The sequence below is a fragment of the Rana temporaria genome, chromosome 7, assembly GCF_905171775.1.
Source record: "Rana temporaria chromosome 7, aRanTem1.1, whole genome shotgun sequence".
NCBI classification, from domain to species: Eukaryota; Metazoa; Chordata; class Amphibia; order Anura; family Ranidae; genus Rana; species Rana temporaria.
In genome coordinates this window covers 196487434-196515429 of record NC_053495.1, presented here as the reverse complement: position 1 = coordinate 196515429, position 27996 = coordinate 196487434, and the positions used below count along the sequence as shown (strand labels likewise).

At 46.8% G+C, this 27996-nt stretch overlaps 1 protein-coding gene across 2 annotated transcripts in view; it reads left to right on the top strand.

The window, feature by feature from the left end:
* Positions 1-25672, top strand: part of LEPR (leptin receptor) — a 126650-nt gene extending 100978 nt beyond the window's left edge. Inside the window, exons 12-19 of one of the 2 annotated variants that reach the window (XM_040360759.1) lie at positions 3622-3775; positions 3876-3958; positions 7307-7520; positions 13532-13711; positions 15208-15303; positions 19319-19424; positions 22283-22358; positions 24588-25672. In XM_040360759.1, coding sequence (XP_040216693.1) covers positions 3622-3775; positions 3876-3958; positions 7307-7520; positions 13532-13711; positions 15208-15303; positions 19319-19424; positions 22283-22358; positions 24588-25391 — 1713 coding nt within the window. In that variant the 3' untranslated portion in view covers positions 25392-25672. The remainder of the gene's footprint in view (positions 1-3621; positions 3776-3875; positions 3959-7306; positions 7521-13531; positions 13712-15207; positions 15304-19318; positions 19425-22282; positions 22359-24587) is intronic. The other variant, XM_040360760.1, reaches the window with a different exon arrangement.
* Positions 25673-27996: the final 2324 nt, after the last annotated feature.

Sequence of the window (27996 nt, the reverse complement as noted above, 5' to 3'; positions counted from 1 at the left end):
ACTGATCCTGACCTCCGAACACTCCGAGCCTACCAGTTCTTCCAAAACGGGAAACTGCTTGCCTACCCAGACTTGCTAACCGTGCTCCGGCACATCACCCTGACGATTTTTAAATACCTCCAAATCAAACACTTTTTCAGTAGTGCCCAAACTCCATTAGAATGGTACAGGGACCTTTCTCCCCTAGAGCGAATCTGCACCGCTAAAGAACCCCAACGCCACCTGATCTCCACCATGTACTCCATGCTGATCCCGGATGCAGCCCCCAAGAATAACATCCGCACAGCCTGGGAAAATGATCTGTCAATGGCTCTGTCTGATGATGATTGGGAGCTCATCTGGGATCACGCACACAAAGGGTCTATAAATGTTTCCGCGCAAGAAAACAGGTACAAACTTTGTGCCAGGTGGTATCGGACACCCGAAAAACTCCATAAAATTTACCCACAAGTCCACTCAGACTGTTGGAGATGTGGCGGGACAGTGGGTTCATTCCTACACATTTGGTGGGATTGCCCCTCATTGCAATCATTTTGGAAAGAGGTGCATGACCGTATAGTGAAGATCACCACTATGCCGATCGTTCTTTCCCCAGCGCAGTTCTTGTTGCACCACACCCCCATACCGAGATCGCACTACCGCAAATCGCTGACACTTCACCTCGTGAACGCAGCCACTCAATGCGTCCCTTTACATTGGAGATCCAAAACTCCTCCTACAATTGAGGATTGGCATGTACGTGTTGACAAAATCGAAGAAATGGAACAACTCATTCACCAAGCTCACGACACACATGATAAATTTAGATACACATGGGCATGCTGGTCCCACTACAGGGACTCCCTATTGTGTGCAAACCCACATCGCCACACTGACCTTCCTTCGACGCAAGGGGTTGCGCCTATCCCATGACTTAGGCATACTCAGAACTCCCACCCTTTACCTCCCCTTTGGGTCCGCATCCTCTCCCATTCCCCCCTTTCTTCCACTCTGCTCATCCTTCTACGGTGACAGACCCCGCACTGAATTGACCTAAGACAACACCCTGACGTTTAGCCCTAGGGTAAAAGCTCCTTTACGGGCTAGTGAACATGACACTTTCTCTTTACTGGCTAGATGGGACAGTACTTCCAGAGATGAGTTACCTTTCGTGCGCTCCACATGGACTATTCGAGGGTATACCTGAGTTCTTGGCATTTCTCTCCCCCCCCCCCCTGGCCACCCACAGAATGTTCCCGTTAAGGGGTGGGGGGGTTTTGGGGGGCCCCTACTGTCCCTATTGTTCCAACAATACATACTCTGGACATTCCATTTTCTTATTGATGTATTAGGTATGAGTATACCTCACTCTGTATTACCGCTTTTTTTTAAAAAATTACAAATAATTTTTTGGTTTCACACTGGACTGACTCTTGATTTATTTTGTATACATCTGCATAAGCCCCTCATTGTGTTTATCCTCACAGTTTAGGCAGCCAGGGCTGTCTTAATGAGAGGGCACACCTGGGCACTGCCAGGGGCCCCAGCTGTATGGGAGCCCCTGAACTTTCCTCAAAGCAGCTGGTCCTTGAGCCCATGCTGCCCCGAAATTGGGGGCTCCATGATGGCACTGAGAGTGATGGATACACAGGGGAGGCAGTCTGCCTCCTACCCAGGGCCGGCCCTATGATGGGACCGGGTGGTACCATGGGTACCAGGCAGCACTTTTAGGGGGGCAGCATACTGATCCTGATCCATAGAGCCATGGCAGGTCCTCTTTATATTCCTTTACATGTAAAGTGTCTCGACAGGTCCTCTATATACATGTATAGAGCCATGACAGGTCCTCTTTATACTTCTTTATACATGTATAGAGCCATGACATGTTCTATTTATACATCTATAGAGCCATGACAGGCCCTCGTTATACATCTATAGAGCCATGACAGATTCTCTTTATACATGTATAGAGCAATGACAGATTCTCTTTATACATGTATAGAGCCATGACAGGTTCTCTTTATACATCTATAGAGCCATGACAGGCCCTCGTTATACTCCTTTATACATGTATAGAGCCATGTCAAGTACTCTTTATAGTCCTATATACATTTATAGAGCCATGACAGGTCCTCTTGATATTCCTTTACATGTAAATAGTAATGACAGGTCCTCTATATACATGTATAGAGCCCTGGCAGTTCCTTTTATACTCCTATATACATTTATAGAGCCAGGACAGGTCCTCTTTATATTCCTTTACATGTAAAGAGTAATGACAGGTCCTCTATATACATGTATAGAGCAATGACAGGTCCTCTTTATACTCCTTTATACATGTATAGAGCCATGACGGTTCCCCTTTAGTTATCATGATATAAAATAATGAATGTGGGGGCCTTTTGGTTGGCGTGATTTTTTTTCTGGGGGGGGGGGCAGCATTTCATTCTTGGCCCCAGGCAGCACAATGTCTTGGGCCGGCACTGCTCCTACCTACTTGATGTCTGTTTACCTGCACTGTCTCCATTGTAGAGGCCCCAGAGCACTACTTTGCCCAGGGGCCCATGATGCTATTAAGATGGCCCTGAGTTGGTGCATCTACCATCTGACCCATGAAATTGTCCTGCAAGACATTTAGGAACTGGCAGGCCTTAGATGAATGCGTGGTTCCCTCCACCCAGTCTATGTCTGGATAATTAAAATCCCCCATTATGATAACACTTCCCATCCTTTCTGCTATGTGATGTTGTCTGCATGTTTCTGGGGACTATGCCATTTGGCAGAGTGGCATCATGACACCAATGATCCTTTTAGCTGTTTGTAATGGTGGCATTCTGAATGCCACTGTGAGAAAGACATTCCTCCCACTGACCATCAAGGTAAGGGGCATTCTCAGGCTCAGCTTCTTCATCCCCAAAGTTTTCAACTTTACATCAAGCAATCGTATTCCTTTTCTGATTACAAAAAGAGAAGGGGATGACACTATGCAGTTTTGACCCAAGCTTGACTAGTTACAACCCATAAGGAGATAAAATAGTGATTTTAGTTAAAGAGATCAACAGGTCCACCAAAAACACAGAAGCCAGTATCTGATGACAATACCTTCATATGAATACAGTGGAACCTCGGTTTAAGAGTAACTTGGTTTGAGAGCGTTTTAATTTGCGAGCAACTTTTTAAATTCTGACTCGGTTTGCGAGTGTTGACTCACAAGACGAGCAGAATTTAAGCTAAATAGGCCTGCAGTACCTCAATTGGCCTGAGGTACGGGGGCGCATGGAGCCGAGAAAAGCCGAACATTGGCCTGCAGTACCTAATTAGGCCTGAGGTACGGGGGGTGCAGGAAATGAGCCGAAGTGTCCTTGGGCCTTTTCGGACGCTTTCGGCGCTCTCTGGCGCCCCCCACCTCTGGCCGCATTCGGTATTGCATCCCATTGAAGGCAATGCGAAAACAAATTATTTTCGTTTCCATTGACTTCAATGGGGAAACTCGCTTTGATATGCGAGTACTTTGGATTACGAGCATTCTCCTGGAACGGATTATGCTCGTAATCCGAGGTTCAACTGTACATTGAATATTCTTTTCACAGTAGGCTATCAGTGTTACATTAACCATACAAAAAAATCTATCACATTTTTCAGGTTCTAAATCTATATAAAAATGAATCGATCACCATAGAGGAAGTCGACGCCTGTGAATCATACGCCGTTCAAGTCCGCTGTAGAGGTTTGAATGTATCGGGGTACTGGAGCGACTGGAGTGATCCTATTAGTCCAATCATCAAGGATATCAGAGGTAGTATGTTTTTTTTTATTTACTAAGAAGGGATATAAAGGTGGAATAAAAAAAAAAAAAGACATATAATAAATAATAAATACATTTATGTATGTTTCAGCGCCTGTAAAGGGGCCCGAATTTTGGAGAATTGTGCAAAATAACCATCTCCAGAAGGGAGACAATATTACATTAATATGGCAGGTAAGTACACATGAATGATGTGTATGAAAAGTAGGAACAATGTAACCATAGGTTACACAGCGCAATTGCTTACTTGCCCCGGCGTAACGAATGCTCCTGATTCAGGAACCTCGTTACGCCGACTGCAGCCTAAGATCTGCGCGGCATAAGGCTCTTATGCCCGCATATCTTAGGCTGCATTCTTGCGGTGGCCGCTAGGTGGCGTTCCCGTTGTGCTCAGCGTATAGTATGCAAATTGCATACTAACACCGATTCACAACGTTGCGCGAGCCCTGCGTACGCAATTTACGTCGTTTACGTACGGCGGTTTTCGTGCAAGGCTGCCCCTGCTATTAGCAGGGGCAGCCCATGTTACGTATACCCGTCGTTCCCGCGTCGCGAAATTAGAATTTTACGTAGTTTGCGTAAGTGAATCGTGAATGGCGCTGGACGCCATTCACGTTCACTTTGAAGCAAATGACGTCCTTGCGACATCATTTGCCGCAATGCACGTCGGGAAAGTTTCCCGACGGAGCATGCGCTCTACGATCGGCGCGGGAACGCGCCTAAATTAAATGATTCCCGCCCCCTACGGGATCATTTAAATTGCGTGCTCTTGCGCCAGGCATTTTGCCGGCACGCCCGCGCAATTTACGGACCTTCTGCTCCGTGAATCAAGGGCAGCGGAGCAAATTTGCGGGGGCGCAGGGCAAAAACGTTGCCCTGCGCCTCCGTAAATAATGCGCAATTCTTCCTGAATCCGGGCCTCTGTGTGTAAACACACAGATCCAAGTCCTGTCAGAGGTGAGGAGACCGATGTGTGTTCCCAGTACAGAGGAACACCGATAGGTCTCCTCCCCTTGTGAGTCCCCTCCCTCCTACAGTTAGAAGCAGTTCTTAGGGAACATATTAACCCCTTGATCGCCCCCTAGTGTTAACCCCTTCCCTGCCAGTCACATTACACAGTAATTAATGCATTTTTATAGCACTGATCGCTGTATAAATGTGAATGGTCGCAAAAATGTGTCTAAAGTGTCCGATGTGTCCGCCGCAATGTCACGGTCACAATAAAATTCGCAGATCGCCGCCATTACTAGTAAAAAAAAAATGCCATGATACTGTCCCCTATTTTGTAGACTTTTGCGCAAACCAATCAATATATGTGTATTGTGATTTTTTTTTTACAAAAAATATGTAGAAGAATACATATCGGTCTAAACTGAGAAAAAAATGTTTTTTGTTTTTTTTTTCATTTTTATATATATATTATAGCAAAAAGTGGAAAATATCGATTTTTTTTTCAAAATTGTCGCTGTTTTTTGTTTATAGCGCAAAAAATTAAAACCGCAGAGGTGATCAAATACCACCAAAAGAAATCTCTAATTGTGGGGAAAAACATAAAAAATTCATATGGGTACAGTGTCGCACGACCGCGCAATTGTCATTCAAAGTTCGACAGCGCAGAAAACCAAAAATTGGTCTGAGGAAGGGGGTGAACATGCCCGGTATGGAAGGGGTTAAAGCAAATAAAAAACATATTATAGATAGTACTCAACAGTGTTGCTTCAGTACGTTATGTATCATGAGTTAAATAGGCCAAGGGCCGGATTCAGAAAGAGATACGACGGCGTATCTCCTGATACGCCGTCGTATCTCTGAGTGCGCTCGGTCGTATCTATGCGCCTGATTCATATAATCAGTTGCGCATAGATATCCCTAAGATCCGACAGGTGTAAGTGTCTTACACCGTCGGATCTTAGGCTGCAATTCCCGGCTGGCCGCTAGGTGGCGCTTCCGTATTTTTACGCGATGAATATCCACTTAAGGACCGCCTCCTGCACATATACGTAGACAGAATGGCACGGCTGGGCACAAGCACGTATATATACGTCCTGTACTTGTACCCAGCCGTGGGTCGCTCCGAAGCTCCGGGACCGGGACCGCGGGTCCCGCAGACCCGATCGCCGCTCGAAGGCGGCGATCGGTCCCCGGAGCTGAAGAACGGAGAGAGCCGTGCTTCACTGTGGCGGCGTATCGATCGCGTCATCCCCTTTATAGGGGAGACACGATCGATGACGTCACACCTACAGCCATACCCCCCTACAGTTGTAAACACACACTAGGTGAACCCTAACTCCTTCAGCGCCCCCTGTGGTTAACTCCCAAACTGCAACTGTCATTTTCACAATAAAGAATGCAATTTAAATGCATTTTTTGCTGTGAAAATGACAATGGTCCCAAAAATGTGTCAAAATTGTCCGAAGTGTCCGCCATAATGTCGCAGTCACAAAAAAAAAATCGCTGATCGCCGCCATTAGTAGTAAAAAAAAAAAAAATGCAATAAAACTATGCCCTATTTTGTAAACGCTATAAATTTTGCGCAAACCAACCGATAAACGATTATTGCGATTTTTTTTACCAAAAATAGGTAGAAGAATACGTATCGGCCTAAACTGAGGAAAAAAAAAAATGATATATGTTTTTGGGGGGATATTTATTACAGCAAAAAGTAAAAAATATTGCATTTTTTTCAAAATTGTCGCTCTATTTTTGTTTATAGCGCAAAAACTAAAAACCGCAGATGTGATCAAATACCACCAAAAGAAAGCTGTATTTGTGGGGAAAAAAGGACGCCAATTTTGTTTGGGAGCCACGTCGCACGACCGCGCAATTGTCTGTTAAAGCGACGCAGTCCCGAACTGTAAAAACACCTTGGGTCTTTAGCCAGCATATTGGTCCGGGGCATAAGTGGATATGCAAATGATGATTTACGCCGATTCAGAAACGAACGACCGCCCGACGCTTTTTTTTTTACGTCGTTTGCGTTCGGCTTTTTCCCGGCGTATAGTTACCCCTGCTATATGAGGGGTAGCTAATGTTAAGTATGGCCGTCGTTCCCGCGCCGAGTTTTGAAATTTTACGCCGTTTGCGTAAGTCGTTTGCGAATACGGCTGGACGTAATTTACGTTCACGTCGAAACCAATGACGTCCTTGCGACGTCATTTAAAGCAATGCACTCTGGGATATTTTACGGACGGCGCATGCGCTGTTCAAACAGAACGTAAAAAAAAACGCGGGGTCAACCAAAATTTAAATAAAACACGCCCCCTACATCCCCATTTGAATTACGCGGCCTTCCGCCGCAACACATACGTTACGCCGCCGTAACTAAGGGCGCAAGTTCTTTGTGAATAAAGAACTCGCGGCCTAGGTTAGAGCGGCGTAACGTATCGGAGATACGTTACGCGGGCCGGACAGATGCGCCATTGTATCTGAATCCGGCCCCAAGTGTTTTTGTTCACGGAATTTATTTAATGTGGTGGGAATTAGTCTTTCCATTGTGTTGATCTTTGTTGATGTGTATTGCAGCCAGTGAAGGATCCTTTCCTGTGCGGTCCCGTGGAATACGAAGTGTTATACGAAGTGTCCCATGTGGTTACCTCATCGATATATATTGGGAACGCCACAAACTACACATTGACTCTTCAGAATAGCGCTGCTACCGTCACCGTCCGAGCGCACAATGCTCTGGGGCATTCGAGTACGAACCGAAATTTATTGTTGTCACAGAGGATGAGCGCAGGTAAAGCCTAAAAGCAAAGGAAGTTGGTTAAAGGGAAACCATGGTCTATTGGCAATTTTTGTATGTATAGTGGGGAAAATAATTATTTGATCCCAGGGCCGCCATCAGGAATTATGGGGCCCCTTACACAGCCCCCTGGAGAAAAGAACGGGGGGGGTGCTGCCGCCTGAAATTGAGAAGCCGGGAGGCTGCCACGAATTGAGAAGGGGGGGGGGGCCTTTACAAAAAAAGAAATAAAGAAAAATATATATAAAAAAGGGGGGTAGCCATCCGGGGCCCTGGGGACCTCTGGCTGGGCCCTTTAATAAAAAGAAAAAAATATATATAAAAAATATATATTTAAATGTATTTATTTTTAAAAAGGGGGGTTGCCATCTGGGGCCCTGGGGACCTCTGGGCCCTTTAATAAAAAAAAAAAAAATATATATATATATATATATATATATATATATATATATTACACAATTTTTTTTTTTAGAAAAAGAAATTACAAAAAAATGGGGGTTGCCATCCGGGACCTCTGGGCCCTTTAATAAAATATATATATATATATTACACAAATTTTTATTTTTTAGAAAAAGAAATTACAAAAAAAGGGGGGTAGCCATCCGGGGCCCTGGGGACCTCTGGCTGGGCCCTTTAATAAAAAGAAAAAAATATATATTTAAATGTATTTATTTTTAAAAAGGGGGGTTGCCATCTGGGGCCCTGGGGACCTCTGGGCCCTTTAATAAAAAAAATATATATATATATATATTACACAATTTTTTTTTTTTTAGAAAAATAAATTACAAAAAAAGGGGGGTTGCCATCCGGGACCTCTGGGCCCTTTAATAAAATATATATATACATATATATATATATATATATATTACACAAATTTTTTTTTTTTAGAAAAAGAAATTACAAAAAAAGGGGGGTTGCCATCCGGGACCTCTGGGCCCTTTAATAAAAAAAGAAACCCCTGGGCCCTTTAATAAAAAATAATTAAATAAAAAAATATAAAAAAAATAAACATTTATAAAAAAAAAAGGGGGGGGGGGGGGTTTGCCATCCAGGACCCTGGGGATCTCCGGGCCCCATAAAAAAAAATTGGCCCTTTAATAAAAAATAAAATAAAAATATATAAAAAAATATATATTTTTTTATAAAAAAAAATAGGGGTTGCCATCTGGGGCCCTGTGGGCCTTCGGGCCCCTGGGTACCTCCGGACCCCTAAAAAAAAAAAAGGGGGTTGCCATCCGGGCCCCTGGGGACCTCCGGGCCCCTTACAGGTGTACTGCCTGTACCCCCCTGATGGCGGCCCTGTTTGATCCCCTGCAGATTTTGTAAGTTTGTCCACTTACAAAGAAATAAAGGGTCTATAATTGTTATCATATATATATGTATTTTAAATGATAGAGACAGAATATCAACCAAAAATCCAGAAAAAATACATGATATACAGTAAATGTTATAAATTGAGTTACTGATGAAAAAAAAAAAACAAGTGTAATCTCTTCTCTCTCCTCACTCCTGATGATAAGCGGGGGGGGGGGGGGGGGTGTCGGGGGGGCCTTACAGGTGTGATGCAAAAAAACAGGAGGGCGGCCGGCCAGGCCTTTAAGGGGCTCTGGGGACCATCGGGCCCCTTACCGGTGTAATGCAAAAAAAAAAAAAAAAACGGGAGGGGGGACTCACTCACTCAGTGTGTATTGTATGGTGATGTCATCAGAGGAAGTACCTTCCTTATTGTGTTATATGCACCTGTTTGTTATCCTGTTCCTGTTTCCATGCCGCAAGACATGTTTTGTAAACCTCCATAAAAGCACAGCGTGTTGCTGGATACAAGAAGCTTCCAGTGCATTATTTCAATATTCTGAACAACAGTAATATGAGAATAGTTAATCCGCCCCCCCACCCCCGTGCCCACACAGTCTTCTTTTTACATTATAAATACTGCCACTATATACCTTTTTAGCTGATCTGTATACCACGGCCACATCATAAACTGAGTGATCAGATAGGAGGAGATTTCCACTATAGCCATGTGTCCTCATGCTGTTATGGGAGGCGGAGCATCCATCAATTAAGATGTGACATCCCACCCACTGTGTTCTTTTTTAGTTACTGGGCATGGAGGAGGAGGGAGGGACTGGGCTGTCATTTAGGATCTGTATACACGCCTAAATATGTGATGTCAATATCAATGTACTCACTGAACTGCAACTTAATTTATAGCATATGTTTTATTTTTTCTGGATTTTTGGTTGATATTCTGTTTCTATCGTTTAAAATACACCTATGATAAAAATGATAGACCCTTCATTTCTTTGTAAGTGAGCAAAGTAACAAAATTTGCAGAGGATCAAATAATAATTTCCCCTCACTGTATATGTAAGGCTCTGTCCACACTTGGGATCTGACTTGTGAGGCCTCGTACACACGACAGAGATTCTCGGCAGAATTCACCGAGAAACTCGGTCAAAACCCGGATTCTGCCGAGAATCTCTGTCGTCTGTGCAGTTTTGGCTCGATGGAGCCGCCGAGGAACTCGACGAGAAAATAGAGAACATGTTCTCTATTTTCTCGTTGTCCTCGTTCTTCTATGGGAGAAGCCGGCCCGCCGAGCTCCTCGGCGGCTTCATCCCAAAACTCGACGAGGAACTCGACGTGCCAAGCACGTCGAGTTCCTCTGTCGTGTGTACGGGGCCTGAGAGCATGACGTGTGAAATCCCATGTTAGCCAATGAGAGCTGACTGAAGTGGCTCTGACTTTAGAAAAGGTTCCTCATTGCGACTTTAACTTCCATTCATTTACATTCATTGGGTGGATGTAACAATCATCTGCGCACAGTGGCGGCTGGTGCTCCAAATTTTTTGGGGAGGCGCAAACAAACGTAAAAAAAAAAAAAAAACATCAATTGCAGCCACTGTGCCCGTCAAACGTAGCTACTGTGCCCATCAATTGCCGCCACTGTGCCATCAATCGCAGCTACTGTACCCATTAATTGCCGACACTGTGCCCATCAATTGCTGACACTGTACCCATCAATTGCTGACACTGTACCCATCAATTGCTGACACTGTACCCATCAATTGCTGACACTGTACCCATCAATTGCTGACACTGTGCCCATCAATTTCTGCCAGTGTTTATCAATTGCTGCTACTGTGCCCATCAATTGCTGCCAGTGTGCCCATCAATTGCTGACACTGTGCGCATCAATTGCTGCCAGTGTGCCCATCAATTACCGCTACTGTGCCCATCAACTGCTGCCAGTGTGCCCATCAATTTCTGCTATCTGTGCCCATCAACTGCTGCCAGTGTGCCCATTAATTGCGGACACTGTACCCATCAATTGCTGACACTGTACCCATCAATTGCTGCCAGTGTTTATCAATTGCTGCTACTGTGCCCATCAATTGCTGCCAGTGTGCCCATCAATTGCTGACACTGTGCGCATCAATTGCTGCCAGTGTGCCCATCAATTGCCGCTACTGTGCCCATCAACTGCTGCCAGTGTGCCCATCAATTGCTGACACTGTGCCCATCAATTGCTGACACTGTGCCCATCAATTGCCGCTACTGTGCCCATCAACTGCTGCCAGTGTGCCTATCAATTGCTGCTACTGTGCCCACCAAATGCTGCCAGTGTGCCCATCAATTGCCACTACTGTGCCCATCAAATGCTGCCAGCGTGCATCCCCACCCACCCGGCACTTACCTGTCTGGGGCAGTGGGTCACGGTCCTCCACGCTCCTTGCTCCTTAAGGTCTTCTCCCATCCTCTGCTATGATTGGATGCCTAATAGGCGGCGTCCAATCACAGCGCCTGTCGTTTCAGCCAATCAGGTGACAATAAACAGACCAGAGTACCTGATTGGCTGAGAGGCGGTTCAGTGTTAGGAAAGTAATTAATTTGCTTTCCAACACAACGCTGAGTGAACAGCGAATGCACAACATAGCGCCCGCTGTTCACCTTTTTGGACGCCTATTAGAACCTACGGCTCTAATCAGGTGCTTCCAAAAAATACCCCCCCTGCGCTGTAAGTCAGGTGCCCGGTGCCCGAAAAGGGGGTGGCAGCAGCGACCATAGACAGATTCATGCAATGGATGAATCTATCTATTGGTGAGAGAGAGGTGGCAGGAGAGAGGGGGCGGCGCCCGTGTGCTTTTTATGGACTCACCGCCACTGTCTGCACATTTAGAATGAAAATGGATTTTCTATATTACCAGCGCCATCGTGTGGCCATAATGTGTTTTTTTTCTGACTGAGTTATTTAGAGGGAAAAAAAACCATATTATAGCCACTAGGTGGCAATGAAGATTTAGAAAGCAGATATATTACAGAAAATACAGCAACTTTTCTTCTAAATGTGCAGACGTTTGTCACATCCACACAGGGCAGCCATCCCAAATTTTGGGGCCCCTTACACCGCTTTAGGCAGGGCCCCCCTGGAGCAGAGAACTGGGGGGGGAGGGGGTGCTGATGAAAAAAAACCAAGTGTAATCTCTTCTCTCCTGGCGCGAGGCCCTGGCGCGAGGCCCTGGCGATCATCGGGCCCCTTACAGGTGTAATGCAAAAAATAATAAAAATAAAAAAACGGGAGGGGGGGGGGGGGGGTTGGCTGGGCCTGTAAGGGGCCCCGGGGACCATTTGGGCCCCTTACAGGTGTAATGCAAAAAAATAAATAAGAAAAACGGGAGGGGGGGCCAGCCAGGCCTGTAAGGGGCCCTGGGGACCATCGGGCCCCTTACAGGTGTAATGCAAAAAAACGGGGGGGGGGGGGGGCTAGCCGTGCCCCTGGGGACTGTCGGGCCCCTTACAGCTGTAATGCCTGTACCCCTCTGATGGCGGCCCTGCATCCACATAATGAATATTTTATACATATGGTTGAATCTGGTTGCTTTGCATGATGTGGCACAAGATGCCTAACAGGGGTGATAGGGTTGCCACCTGTCCAGGATTCATTGAATATATAATTAACAAAACAGTAAAGTTAGCCCAATTATTTTGTATAATGTGAAAGATGAAGTTACGCCGAGTAAATAGATACTTAACATGTCACGCTTTAAGTTTGCGCACACTCATGGAATGGCGCCAAACTTCGGTACTTAAAAATCTCCATAGGTGACGCTTTAACATTTTTTACAGGTTACTATTTTCGAGTTACAGAGGAGGTCTAGTGCTAGAATTGTTGCACACGCTCTAACGCACGCAGGCAATACCTCACATGTGGGGTTTGGACGGCGTTTACATATGTGGGCGGGACTTGCATGCATGTTCGCTTCTGCGCGCGAGATAACGGGGACAGGGGTGTTTTGAAAAAAACTTTTTTTCATTTTATTTTTATTTTACTTAATTGTTTTTATTTTTACACTTTTTTTGTATTTATTTTTTTTGATCACTTTTATTCCCATTACAAGGAATGTAAACAACCCTTGTGACAGGTCCTCTTTATGGAGAGATGTGGGGTCAATAAGACCCCACATCTCTCCTCCAGGCTTACAAGCATGAAATCGGTGAATGCGGCTTTGTTTACTTCCGGGTACCGGGCGTGACGTCATAACGTCGCGCCCGACGGTCATAGAGATGACTGGTGACCATCTGGTCACCAGTCATCTCTATGCTTCCCAGCCTGCGCCGACCGATTCGCTCTCCGGGCCTCCAATGGCACGGGAGAGCCCAGAGAAGCACTGGATGGCGGCGGGAGGGGGGGGGGACGTCGCCTCCCGCTGCCTATAAGAACGATCAAGCGGTGGAACTGCCGCTTTGATCGTTCTTATCGTGCAGAGAATCGGCGGTTGAAGACGTGATATCTGAATGATGCCTGTAGCTGCACCCATCATTAAGATATCACCGCACAAATTTGAGGACATCCCAGGGACGTCCTCGGTCGTCAAGAGGTTAACAATCTCTTTCACTGTCCAAAATTAACAAAAAATAATAATGTTTTGGCTAAAAATGACACTTTTACTTGGTCTCAGGATCAGCCAACTTCCAACGAGTCCTGTGTTTTGTCCTTCTAGTGCAGGCAGTGGAATCTCTGGATTTGTACCTGCTGAACAAAAGTGTGGTTGCCGTGTGGCGCTTGCTCCCGGTGGAGTACGAAGTCCTGGAGTTTGTCCTGGAATGGAAGAACCTCCGCGATGAATCCCGAGTGCGCTGGCAATATATTCCCCCCAATGTCAGCAGATACTACATCAAAGGTACGGGAAATAGAATACACAGTGTGATGGAGATCTCCAAAGTGCGGCTCGGGGGCCCCTTGCTTGCCCTTTTCCGGCCCTTGGGGCACTATTACGTCCACTGACACCAACAATGGGGCACCTTTCCTCCTTCTGACACCAATAAACGTGGCTTAATTCCTCCCACTGACACTGTGATGGGGGACTTTTCCTTCCAATGGCACCAACAATGGGACACTATTTCTCCAAATGACACCAACAATGGGGTACAATTCCTTCCACTGACACCAAGTATAGGGCACTGTTCCTCCCAATAACACCAACAATGGGGTACAATTCCTTTCACTTACAACAGCGATGGGGCATAATTCCTTCCACTGACACCAACAATGGGGCACTTTTTCTCCTTCTGACACCAACAAAGGGGCATAATTCCTCCCACTGACACTTACAGGGCACTATTTCTCCTGAAGACGCCAACAATGGGGCATTATTCCTCCCAATAACAACAACAATGGGGTGCAATTCCCTCCACTGATGCCAACGATGGAACACTATTACTCCCAATAACAACAACAATGGGACACTATTTCTCCCAATGACACCAACAATGGGACACTATTTCTCCCACTGACACCAACAATGGGACACTATTTCTCCCAATGACACCAACAATGGGACACTATTTCTCCCACTGACACCAACAATGGGACACTATTTCTCCCAATGACACCAAGGACAGGGCACAATTCCTTCCACTGACACCAATGATGGGGCACTTTACCTCATTCTGACACCAACAACGGGGCAATATTCCCCCCAATGACACCAACAATGGGGCACTATTTCTCTCAGTAACAAAAACAATGGGGTGCAATTCCCTCCACTGATGCCAACAATGGGACACTATTACTCCCAATGAATACAACTATGGGATACTATTCCTCCCAATGACACCAATGATGGAGCACTATTCCTCCCGCTGACACCAAGGATATGGCACAATTCTTTCCACTGACAGCAACAATGGGGCACTTTCCCTCCTGACACTAACAAAGGGGCACTATTCCTCCCACTGACACTTATGGGGCACTATTCATCCCACTGACACCAACAATGGGACACTATTTCTCACAATGACACCAAGGATAGGGCACAATTCCTTCCACTAACACCAACGATGGGGCATTATTGATCCCACTGACACCAACGATGGGGCACTTTTCTTTCTTTCTGACACTGACACTGATGGGGCACTATTCCTCCCAATCACACCAACAATGGGGCACTATTCCTTCTACTGACACCAACGATGAGACGCTATTCCTCAATGATCAGACATTGTTTACTCCCACTAACACCAGGATATTTTCTATTGTCTCTGGCCGCAGTCCGGCCCCCCTAAAGTGGCCCTTCGTTGAGAACGTTTGGAGACCCCTGCTCTAAGACAACCTCTGTTTAATTTCTCTTTTTGCTGAGGATCCCTGAATGACGCCGCCCCTCACTTTATTTTACAGACCATTTTTTCACCATTGAAAAGTACCAGTTCAGCCTGACTCCCGTGTTTCTGGAAGGCGTCGGAAGCCCAAAAATCACCTATGAATTTTCTACAGGTAAATGCTCAGAATTAAAACCGAACTCTATACAGATGTAGAAAGTATTTCTACCCCATTACATGTATTAACCACTTAAGCCCCGGACCATTTTGTTGCTAAATGCCCAGGCCAGGTTTTGCGATTCGGCACTGCGTCGCTTTAACAGACAATTGCGCGGTCGTGCGACGTGGCTCCCAAACAAAATTGGCGTCCTTTTTTTCCCACAAATAGAGCTTTCTTTTGGTGGTATTTGATCACCTCGGCGGTTTTTATTTTTTGCGCTATAAACAAAAATAGAGCGACAGTTTTGAAAAAAATGCAATATCTTTTACTTTTTGCTATAATAAATATCACCCAAAAACATATAAAAACATTTTTTTCCTCAGTTTAGGCCGATACGTATTCTTCTACCTATTTTTGATAAAAAAAATCGCAATAAGCGTTTATCGATTGGTTTGCGCAATATTTATAGCGTTTACAAAATAGGAGATAGTTTTATTGCATTTTTTTTTTTTACTACTAATGGCGGCGATCAGCGATTTTTTTCGTGACTCTTTCGTGACACTTCGGACAATTTTGACACATTTTTGGGACCATTGTCATTTTCACAGCAAAAAATGCATTTAAATTGCATTCTTTATTGTGAAAATTACAGTTGCAGTTTGGGAGTTAACCACAGGGGGCGCTGAAGGGGTTATGTTTCACCTAGTGTGTGTTTACAACTGTAGGGGGGTGTGGCTGTAGGTCTAACGTCATCGATTGTGTCTCCCTATAAAAAGGATCACACGATCGATGCAGCCGCCACAGTGAAGCACGGGGAAGCCGTGTTTACATACAGCTCTCCCCGTTCTTCAGCTCCGGGGAGCGATCGCGACGGAGCGGCTATAAACGAATAGCCGCGCCCTAATCCCAGATCGCTCCCCGCGGGTATCCGACCGCCGCATGTAGCGGGGGGGGGGGGGGTCCCGATCGGACCCCCGACCCGCGGAAAGGCGGGGACGTACATGTACGCCCATCTGCCTGTACGTGCCATTCTGTGGACGTACATGTACATGCGGCGGTCGGCAAGTGGTTAAAAAACAAAAAACAAACCGCCTTTGGAATAGAGTAAAAATAAATAAATAATACCAATAAACTGTTTTTAATTGTCATACAAAATATATATTTGAAAACAAATCTTTATTATTTTTTGGCAATAACAGGGTGTGGGCGGATTTATGTCAGTCACGGGTTGTGTCACGCCCCTCCAGCCTCTGTCTTAGAAAAAGAGGGAGGTGAAGCCTCCATTAATCTACATGTAATATCCAACCCCCAATTGGGTTTAGCTGGTGGTTGGGCATAAAGGAGGAGGGAGGGAGAGGGCTGTCATTTACCACTGTCTATACGCCCCACATGTGTGACTCTGTAGTTACATGGGATGCTCATATGTGATAGGGAGGATATGCTCAGCATAGAAATTCACTGAAAACTGAGCATGTGCAGAGTTGCCACCACAGCTGCAAAATCCCTAACTGAATTGGGGACATGGACAGAAGGGGGAGATAGAGAGCAGCAGGATCAACCAGTTTTTTTGCAGAATACAGAAAACTAATCTTATAGTCACTGAGTGAGGATGAAGAGCTTGCAATACACCATTTATCGATCTTTTTTTATGATGTGGGTTTAGTGACACGTCATGCAGTCCCTGAGTACGGAGCTATGGCTCTGGTCACTTAGTCCCTGTGTACAGAGCTATGTCTCTGGTTGCTTAGTCCCTGTGTACAGAGCTGTCTCTGGTTGCTTAGTCCCTGTGTACAGAGCTGTCTCTGGTCACTTAGTCCCTGTGTACAGAGCTGTCTCTGGTTGCTTAGTCCCTGTGTACAGAGCTGTCTCTGGTCGCTTAGTCCCTGTGTACAGAGCTGTCTCTGGTCACTTAGTCCCTGTGTACAGAGCTATGTCTCTGGTCGCTTAGTCCCTGTGTACAGAGCTATGTCTCTGGTCACTTAGTCCCTGTGTACAGAGCTGTCTCTGGTTGCTTAGTCCCTGTGTACAGAGCTGTCTCTGGTTGCTTAGTCCCTGTGTACAGAGCTGTCTCTGGTTGCTTAGTCCCTGTGTACAGAGCTGTCTCTGGTTGCTTAGTCCCTGTGTACAGAGCTGTCTCTGGTTGCTTAGTCCCTGTGTACAGAGCTGTCTCTGGTCACTTAGTCCCTGTGTACAGAGCTATGTCTCTGGTCACTTAGTCCCTGTGTACAGAGCTATGTCTCTGGTCGCTTAGTCCCTGTGTACAGAGCTATGTCTCTGGTCGCTTAGTCCCTGTGTACAGAGCTATATCTCTGGTCGCTTAGTCCCTGTGTACAGAGCTGTCTCTGGTCGCTTAGTCCCTGTGTACAGAGCTATGTCTCTGGTTGCTTAGTCCCTGTGTACAGAGCTGTCTCTGGTCGCTTAGTCCCTGTGTACAGAGCTATGTCTCTGGTTGCTTAGTCCCTGTGTACAGAGCTATATCTCTGGTCGCTTAGTCCCTGTGTACAGAGCTGTCTCTGGTCGCTTAGTCCCTGTGTACAGAGCTATGTCTCTGGTTGCTTAGTCCCTGTGTACAGAGCTATGTCTCTGGTCACTTAGTCCCTGTGTACAGAGCTATATCTCTGGTCGCTTAGTCCCTGTGTACAGAGCTATGTCTCTGGTCGCTTAGTCCCTGTGTACAGAGCTGTCTCTGAACGCTTAGTCCCTGTGTACAGGGCTGTCTCTGAACGCTTAGTCTCTGTGTACAGAGCTGTCTCTGAACGCTTAGTCTCTGTGTACAGAGCTATGTCTCTGATCTCTTAGTCCCTGTGTACAGAGCTATATCTCTGATCTCTTAGTCCCTGTGTACAGAGCTATGTCTCTGAACGGTTAGTCCCTGTGTACAGAGCTATGTCTCTGGTCACTTAGTCTCTGTGTACGGAGCTATGTCTCTGGTCACTTAGTCCCTGTGTACGGAGCTATGTCTCTGGTTGCTTAGTCCCTGTGTACAGAGCTATGTCTCTGATCTCTTAGTCCCTGTGTACAGATCTATGTCTCTGGTTGCTTAGTCCCTGTGTACAGAGCTATGTCTCTGATCTCTTAGTCCCTGTGTACAGAGCTATGTCTCTGATCTCTTAGTCCCTGTGTACAGAGCTGTCTCTGATCTCTTAGTCCCTGTGTACAGAGCTATGTCTCTGGTCACTTAGTCCCTGTGTACAGAGCTATATCTCTGGTCGCTTAGTCCCTGTGTACAGAGCTATGTCTCTGGTCGCTTAGTCCCTGTGTACAGAGCTATGTCTCTGAACGGTTAGTCCCTGTGTACAGAGCTATGTCTCTGATCTCTTAGTCCCTGTGTAATGAGCTATGTCTCTGATCTCTTAGTCCCTGTGTACAGAGCTATATCTCTGATCTCTTAGTCCCTGTGTACAGAGCTATGTCTCTGATCTCTTAGTCCCTGTGTACAGAGCTATGTCTCTGATCTCTTAGTCCCTGTGTACAGAGCTATGTCTCTGGTCACTTAGTCCCTGTGTACAGAGCTGTCTCTGGTCGCTTAGTCCATGTGTACAGAGCTGACTCTGATCTCTTAGTCCCTGTGTACAGAGCTATGTCTCTGATCTCTTAGTCCCTGTGTACAGAGCTATGTCTCTCGTCACGTGGTTCCTGTATGTAAAGCTAGATCACTAGGACCATGCATGGCAGGAGAAGCGCAGAGGCCGCCATTGCTGACCTCCATCTGAAAAATGCTAGCTGCTTGGCTGCCCCTATCTTCAGTGCCACCATTGACATGTAGATGAGAAAGTCAGGGAGAAGTCAGTGACTACTAAAGTGATTGGCTCATAAAAAGAAGCCAGCCAAGTAGCATTTTAAGGGTTTCCTCTAATTAACTGATAATACTTTGCAGCCTGCATTGAGTACAGGAAAGAAATTCCCTGGTGAAATCCATTCCTTGGCAATGAAGAGGAGAGAGAACGGCAGATCACAGTTACTGCAATATAAAGTTATTGTCAGGATGGTTTTGCATTTTTGTCTAAATGTATTCACTTTTTATTTGCAGAGAAACCCAATGAGATGCAGAATAATGGAGGAGTATATATTATATTACCTGTGATAACGGCCACGTCCTTCCTGCTAGTGATAACGCTGGCAATATCGCATCAAAGGTAAATGTCATCTTTTATCATCGGACATAAAAAGGGAGTTTAAAGAAAAACTCAGACCAACGGAAATAATGGGGTGGATTCAGTAAGCAATTGCGTCTGCGTATCCATAGTTACGCCGGCGTATCGACTTTTCTGTATTCAGAAAGCTCGATACGCCGACTGCAGCCTAAGATATGCCTGGCATAAGGCTCTTATGCCGTCGTATCGTAGGCTGCATTCTTACGATGGCCGCTAGGTGGCGTTCCCGTAGTGGTCAGCGTAGAGTATGCAAATTGCATACTCACGCCGATTCACAACCGTACGCGCGCCCTGCGTTCGTATTTTACGTCGTTTGCGTTCGTTGGTTTTTGCGTAAGGCTGCTCCTGCTATTAGCAGGGGCAGCCAATGCTAAGTATACCCGTCGTTCCCGCGTCGCGATTTTTAAAAATTACGTTGTTTGCGTAAGTGAATCGTGAACGGCGCTGGACGCCATTTACGTTCACGTCGAAGCAAATGACGTCCTCGCAACGTCATTTACCGCAATGCGCGTCGGGAAAGTTTCCCGACGGAGCATGCGCACTACGTTCGGCGCGGGAGCGCGCCTAATTTAAATGATCCACGCCCGCTACGGGATCATTTAAATTACGCGCGCTTACGCCGGGCAGTTTTCCGGAGCGCACACGCAAATTACGGAGCTACTGCTTCGTGAATGAAGCGTAGCGCAGGTAATTTACGGAGGCGTAGCGTAAAAACGGTACACTGCGCCTCCGTAGTAGTGCACGCCCCTACCTGAATCCACCCCAATTACATTACAGTGCTTGATTCACAAAGCACTTGCGTGTAAACTTTCGGCGGCGATTTCTTGTGAAAAAAAAAAACTTTTGGCGGCGTAGCGTAAAGCCGTCCGGCGCAAGCCTGCCTAATTCAAATGGGGCGTGTACCATTTAAATTAGGCGCGTTCCCGCGCCGAACGTTCTGCGCATGCTCCGTTTGTAAATTTCCCGCCGTGCTTTGCGCAAAATTACGGCGCCCCGATGTGTTTTTTGAACGGCGACGTGCGGAAGGTACTTTCATATTCCCGGACGTCTTACGCCAAAAAAAAAATTTCAGATTCGACGCGGGAACGACAGCCATACTTTAACATGGATGGTGTAATTTTACACCATCTAAATAGCACTCTTAACTTTACGACGGGAAAAGCCGACGTAAGAGGATGCGACGAACGCGCGTACCTTCGTGGATTGCCGTAAACGGCTAATTTGCATACCCGACGCTGGAAAACGACGCAAACTCCACCCAGTGGCCGCCGGAGAATTACACCTACGATCCGAAGGCGTACGAAGCCGCACGCCTGTCGGATCTATGCCAAAAGCCGTCGTATCTTGGTTTGAGGATTCCAAATCAAGATACGACGCGGCAAATTTGAAAATACGCCGGCGTATCAGTAGATACGCCGGCGTATTTCTGCTGTGAATCTGGCCCTTGCTCCCTAAGTTACGACGGCGTAGCGTAAATGGGCCGGCGTAAGCCCGCCTAATTCAAAGTAGGCAGGTAGTGGGCGTGTTGTATTAAAATTAATGGTGACCCCATGTAAATGAAGCGCCGATCGAACGGCGCATGCGCGCGCATGCTCAGAATCACGTTGAATTTACGCCGTAAGATACGACGGCTCAATGGCAACGACGTGAACGTAACCTACGCCCAGCCGCATTCACGTACGACTTACATAAACGACGTAAAATACGACAGCTGTTCCGACGTCCATACTTTGCACCTATAGAGGTGGTTTATCTTTACGCGGACGTACGCCTTACGTAAACGTCGTATACTCATGCGACGGGCGCAAGTACGTTCGTGAATCAGCGTATCTTGGTCATTTGCATATTCGACGCGTAAATCAATGGAAGCCCCCCTAGCGGCCAGCGTAATTATGCACCCAAGATACGACGGCGTAGGAGACTTACGTCGGTCGTAGGAAGCCAAAATTCAGGCGTATCTTAGTACAAGAATACGGCGCATAGATACGACGGCGCATCCATGGACTTACGCGGCGTATTATTAGATACGCCGGCGTAAGTCTATCTGAATCCGGCTAATTGTTCCGCATTGACTTCAATGGAATGCAATACTGAATGTAGCCAGAGGTGGGGGGGCGCCAGAGAGCGCCAAAAACGTCAGAAAAAGGCCAGAGGACACTTTGGCTCGGTTCCTGCGCCCCCGTACCTCAGGCCAAATGAGGTACTGCAGTCCTATTTTCGTCTCTACAGGGCTCCTGCACCCCCGTACCTCAGGCCAAATGAGGTACTGCAGGCCTATTTTCAGCTCTGCTCGGCTTTTGCGCCCCCCTACCTCAGGCCAAATGAGGTACTGCAGGCCTATTTAGCTTAAATTCTGCTCGTCTTGCCAGTCAACACTCGCAAACCGAGTCAGAATTTAAAAAAAAAAAGTTGCTCGCAAATCAAAACGCACTCAAACCAAGTTACTCTTAAACCGAGGTTCCACTGTATTTGAAATATTATTAATATTAGTATTAATAAGAGTCAATAGTATATACGTGCCCAGTGGTGGCTGGTGCTCCATTTTTAGGGGGTCACACAGAACACCTGCAACCCCCCCCGGTTGGTCGGCCGGTCAATATCAGTCCAACCCCCTGTCGCCCGCTCGTTTGGAAGCCCACCAGCCCCACACGTACCCCATCTAGGTTGAACCCTGAGAATGGATGCTCTTTTGTTGATTTCTCTTGGGAGCTTTACCCCAATATTTTTCACCCCGGGTGTATTTGTTCTTTTTCGAGGGACTGTCCCTCAAATCCCAGCCTATACCCACATCGCCATGTTGGCAAATGACATTGAATTATGTTCTATCTTATTTATTCCAGAATGAAGAGATTGTTCTGGAAGGATGTACCAAACCCCAAATACTGCTCCTGGGCCCAGGGTGTCAACTTTGAAAAGGTGAGCTCGTCCCAGAAAAACACCCCAATCCTTTTCTTTCATGTTCGCTAATATTAGATGCGTGTCTTTGTTTGTGTGTCTTCATGCATTTTACATGTATTATCAGCATAACTGGGAACTAACTGGATCTTGCCTGGCAGTATCAGATTTCTGGTTTTGTTACTAACCCTAAACAGTGTTAGCCCTGGCCCCTGCACTCTGTGCATTACACACTCCTGACCCCAACACTCTGTGCATTACACACTCCTGACCCCAACACTCTGTGCATTACACACTCCTGACCCCAACACTCTGTGCATTACACACTCCTGACCCCAACACTCTGTGCATTACACACTCCTGACCCTTTTCCCTGTGCATTACACACCCCTGACCCTTTACTCTGTGCATTACACACTCCTGACCCTTTACTCTGTGCATTACACACTCCTGACCCCTGGACTCTGTGCATTACACACTCCTGACCCTTTTCCCTGTGCATTACACACCCCTGACCCTTTACTCTGTGCATTACACACTCCTGACCCTTTACTCTGCGCATTACACACCCCTGACCCTTTACTCTGTGCATTACACACTCCTGACCCTTTACTCTGCGCATTACACACTCCTGACCCCTGGACTCTGTGCATTACACACTCCTGACCCCTAGACTCTGTGCATTACACACTCCTGACCCCTGGACTCTGTGCTCTACACACTCCTGACCCTTTACTCTGTGCATTACACACTCCTGACCCCTGGACTCTGTGCATTACACACTCCTGACCCTTTACTCTGTGCATTACACACTCCTGACCCTTTACTCTGTGCATTACACACTCCTGACCCCTGGAAATGTGGCCCTCACATCAAGTTTTGCAGCCAGAACTTTGCAGAACTCCATTCTGCCACCTCCAGCTCTCACCCTCTGCTCCACCCTCACCGTTATCACCTGAAATCACAGAAGCCTTCTGTGTTTCCAAGGGACAGCTTTGCTCTCAGCAGCTCCTGAAACGAAAATATCCCTGCATGCAGTCACGACAGGGATAGAGAGAGAGGGGTGGATTGGGGTTGCACATGTGTATAACACACCCCTAACCTCTGTATGTAGCGCACTCCTGAACCCTGCACTCTATACGTAGTGCACTCCTGAACCCTGCACTCTGTTCGTAGTGCACTCCTGAACCCTGCACTCTGTACGTAACACACCCTTGAACCCTGCACTCTGTAAGTAGCACACTCTTGAACCCTGCACTCTGTAAGTAGCACACTCTTGAACCCTGCACTCTGTAAGTAGCACACTCTTGAACCCTGCACTCTGTACGTAGCACACACTTGAACCCTGCACTCTGTATGTAGCACACTTCTGAAACCTGCACTCTGTACTTGGCACACTCCTGAAGCCTTCACTCTGTATGTAACACACTCCTGAACCCTACACTCTGTACGTAGTGCACTCCTGAACCCTGCACTCTGTACATAGTGCACTCCTGAACCCTGCACTTTGTACGTAGTGCACTCCTGAACCCTGCACTTTGTACGTAGTGCACTCCTGAACCCTGCACTCTGTATGTAACACACCCCTGAGCCCTGCACTCTGTACGTAGCACACTCTTGAACCCTGAACTCTGTACGTAGCACACTCCTGAACCCTGCACCCTGTACGTAGCACACTCCTGAACCCTTCACTCTGTATGTAACACACTCCTGAACCCTGCACTCTGTTCGTAATGCACTCCTGAACCCTTCACTCTGTATGTAGCATACTCCTGAACTCTACACTCTGTATGTAGCGCACTCCTGAACCCTGCACTCTGTATGTAGCACAGTCCTGAACCCTTCACTATGTATGTAGTGCACTCCTGAACCCTGCACTCTGTATGTAACACACTCCTGAACCCTGCACTCTGTATGTAACACACCCCTGAACCCTGCACGTAGCACACTCCTGAACCCTGCACTCTTTACACAGTGCACTCCTGAACACTGGACTCTGTATGTAACGCACTCCTGAATTCTTCACCCTGTACGTAGCGCACTCCTAAGTTTTCAAAATGAGCCCTCTGAATATACTCAGCACTAGACACTTATTAGAATTAGATCAATCTGCAAACGCAAGCCGTCCACCTCCAATCCGCACTGCTTTTCTCTAATCTCGTTGTATCGCAGCATGTAAAGAACCGCTATCGTTTCACGGCATTAGGAGCCTTACTAAAAATAAGTGATTGTTTTTCTTGTTTTGTCCAGCCAGATACACTAGAAAACCTTTTTACCAAGCACCGCAACCACCTGGCGCCCAGTTTCCCCTTAATCCTCGAACCAGAAACCATTTTTGAAAATCTCAATATCGTGAAAGCCTGGGAGAAAGAAACAGACGACGTCTCATTAGTCGGGAAGCTGACGGACGACCGCGACTCCGCCTGCGCCACCAGCCACTTCAGCAGCAGTTGCAGCTACGCGGACAACCGCGAGACCGCCATGTACGGGGGCAGCCCCTGCCAATCCAGCATCAAGTATGCGACGATCTTAAGTAACCCCCAACAAAGCAGCAAGCCAGGTATAAAAAACGAGAGGAAACTGAGCGTCAGCTCCTGCGACGGGTGTTTCTTGAGGGCCAATTCAGCCGCCATCAGGAATCTGGATGCCGACAATCCAACCTTTTTGATCATGGCGGGGTTACAGGCGAAACAGCCCGGCAAAATGTCTTCTAATTCCACCGTGTCTTCCGAGGGCTTCTCTGAGCCGTCCGAGCAAAGCTTCGAAGGCGACAGTCCGGAGAAGAATCTCTTCTACGTGGGACTCGGGTCGGTCCAAAACGACGACGAGGTCAGCAACTACTACTCTGAAAATCCCTTAATGTCCTATCACATCCAGGAAAGCGTCTCCTACGGAACGATAAACTTCAGCCACAGCGAATCATCGGAATTTATCAACATGGACTATAGCCAGCGAGATCTGGTGACGAAGAAGAAGAAGTCGCTGAGGCCCTACATTCCTCAATTTCAGATACAATCCGCAAATTCAGCGGGAATGGTGGACATATGCACATGATGCGCGCTTGGGTCACCGCGCTTTTTTCATATACGCCAGCGAAGCAGCTGAGGCCGGCCAAAAAAAAAAAGACATCATGGATGACGAAACGTGAAAGGCCAATGGTTTGCTGCAAAGATAGTTAATTAGCTAATGTTTGGAGCATTTTGCTCTGCAGGAATAAGCTCGTGGAAACGACTTTCTCAAAATGTGAAAAGGGAAAGTGAACATTTTTTAAACTGGAATTGGTGAAGTATTTTTCTTTATATTTTTAAAAAGATTTAAAATTACCTGTTAAAAAAGTTGAGTTTATGAAAGGCCTACGTGCCAAACTTCATTTTTGGAAGAGACTTGTGGGGGGTGAATTGTACAATCATATTCCTCGTGTCAGTGCCAATTTTTTAAAGCATTCTTCAACCCACTTTCTCTGAGCCCGGGTTATCCTGAGCCTGTCCCCAGCCTGTGATTGGACAGTGAAAGAAAAAGAAGCACAATGATGAGCTCTCCTCTTTGGGCCAGATCCACAAAGAACTTACGCCGGCGTATCTATTGATACGCCGCGGGCTAGATTCAGATAGATCAGCGGATCTTTAGATCCACGTAATCTATCTGATTTAAGATGCGCCGCCGCAAGTTTTAGTGGCAAGTGGGTAATTCAGAAAAACACTTACCTCCAGACTTGCGGCGGCGTACCTTAAATCCCCCGGCGGAATTCAAATTCCGCGGCTAGGGGGAGTGTAGCATTTAAATCAGGCGCGTCCCCGCGCCGATTTGAATGCGCATGCGCCGTCCGCGAATTTTTCCAGCGTGCATTGCTCCCAATGACGTCGCTAGGACGTCATTGGTTTCGGCGTGAGCGTAACTTGCGACTAGCGGTTTTGTGAATCGGCGTACGCAAACGACGTAGAAAAAAAAAAATTTGACGCGGGAACGACAGCCATACTTAACATTGGCTGCGCCTCATAGAAGCAGGGGTAAGTATACGCCGGGAATACGCTTACGTAAACGACGTAAAGTGACTGCGTCAGGCCCGCGTACGTTCGTGAATTGGCGTATCTCGCTGATTTACATATTTCTCAGCGTAAATCAGCGAGAACGCCCCCAGCGGCCATTTTTAAATTGCAGTTAAGATCCGACGGTGTAACACAGTTACACCTGTCGGATCTTAGGCATATCTATGCGTAACTGATTCTATGAATCAGTCGCATAGATACGACCGGCCTAACTCAGAGATACGACGGCGTATCAGGAGATACACCGTCATATCTCTATGTGAATCTAGCCCCGCGTAACTTCTACGATGCGCCGTCGTATCTTTGTTTTGTATCAACAAAACAAGATACGCCTGAATGTGGGCTCGATCCGACTGGCGTACGTCTTAGTACGCCGTCGGATCTTGGGTGCATATTTACGCTGGCCGCTAGGTGGCGCTTCCGTTGATTTCCGCGTAGAGTATGCAAATTAGCTAGATACGCCGATCCTCAAACGTACGTCCGCCCAGCGCATTTTTTTTACGTCGGCGTAATGTTAAACCTGGGTCTATGAGGCGTACGCAATGTTAAGTATGGACGTCGGGACATCGTCAAATTTTCCGTTGTTTGCGTAAAACGTTCGTGAATAGGGCTTTGCGTAAATCCCGTTCACGTCGAAAGCATTGACTATTTGCGACGTGATTTCGAGCATGCGCACTGGGATACCCCCACGGACGGCGAATGCGCCGTTCAAAAAAAACGTAATTTACGTGGGGTCAAGATGAATTAACATAAAACACGCCCGCATCTTAGTCATTTGAATTGCGCGCCCTTACGCCGACACATTTACACTACGCCGCCGTAACTTACGGCGCAAATTCTTTCTGGATACGGAAACTACGCTCTAAGTTACGGCGGCGTAGTGTATCTGAGATACGCTACGCCTGCCTACAGATAGGCAGTTCCTTGTGGATCTGGCCCTTTGTCACTCTGCACTTTCCTCCTATTCTTGTCAGCACATGAGCTGGTTGTTTCCTTGTGCTGCTTATTACTCTACCAGACTGAGCTATGCTGCACAAGGACAGGGACTGAAAGTCTGATACTAGGTCAAATTACGTTACTTACACTTCTATTTAGTGTATATTTGTTTTTAAAGTTCCCCTAGTCACAAGGAAAAGTTTCCTTGTACCCATTAAATGGGTTTGCTAAGTTTACAAGCCATGTCACACTGCCGATACTCCTTATCTGGGGGAACCTCGCCATTTGTGTATTCCCCAATGGAACTCTTCACCTTGCAACTAGGGTTACCACCTGTCCAGGATTCACCCGGACAGTCTGGGTTTTGCATCATGTGTCCGGGTTTCAGACCACCTGAAAAACCCGGAAACAATATTCAGAATGGACTGTGGCTCCCCAATTAACCAAGTACCACAACCGCTGAGTACATAGGTGTGCGCATGGGCCCCATACACGGACAGGAGAGGAGAGAGGGCTTCATCAGCTCCTCCTCCTCCCACCCCTTCCCCTCTGTCTGCCCACCCACACTCCAATCCCCGGTGTTCTGTGCTTCAGAAAAGGGATGTGTGGGCTGGAAGTTTAAAGCTCAGCAACCGGCAGATACATTGTGGATGAAAGATGTCGATGCCTGAGCCTCT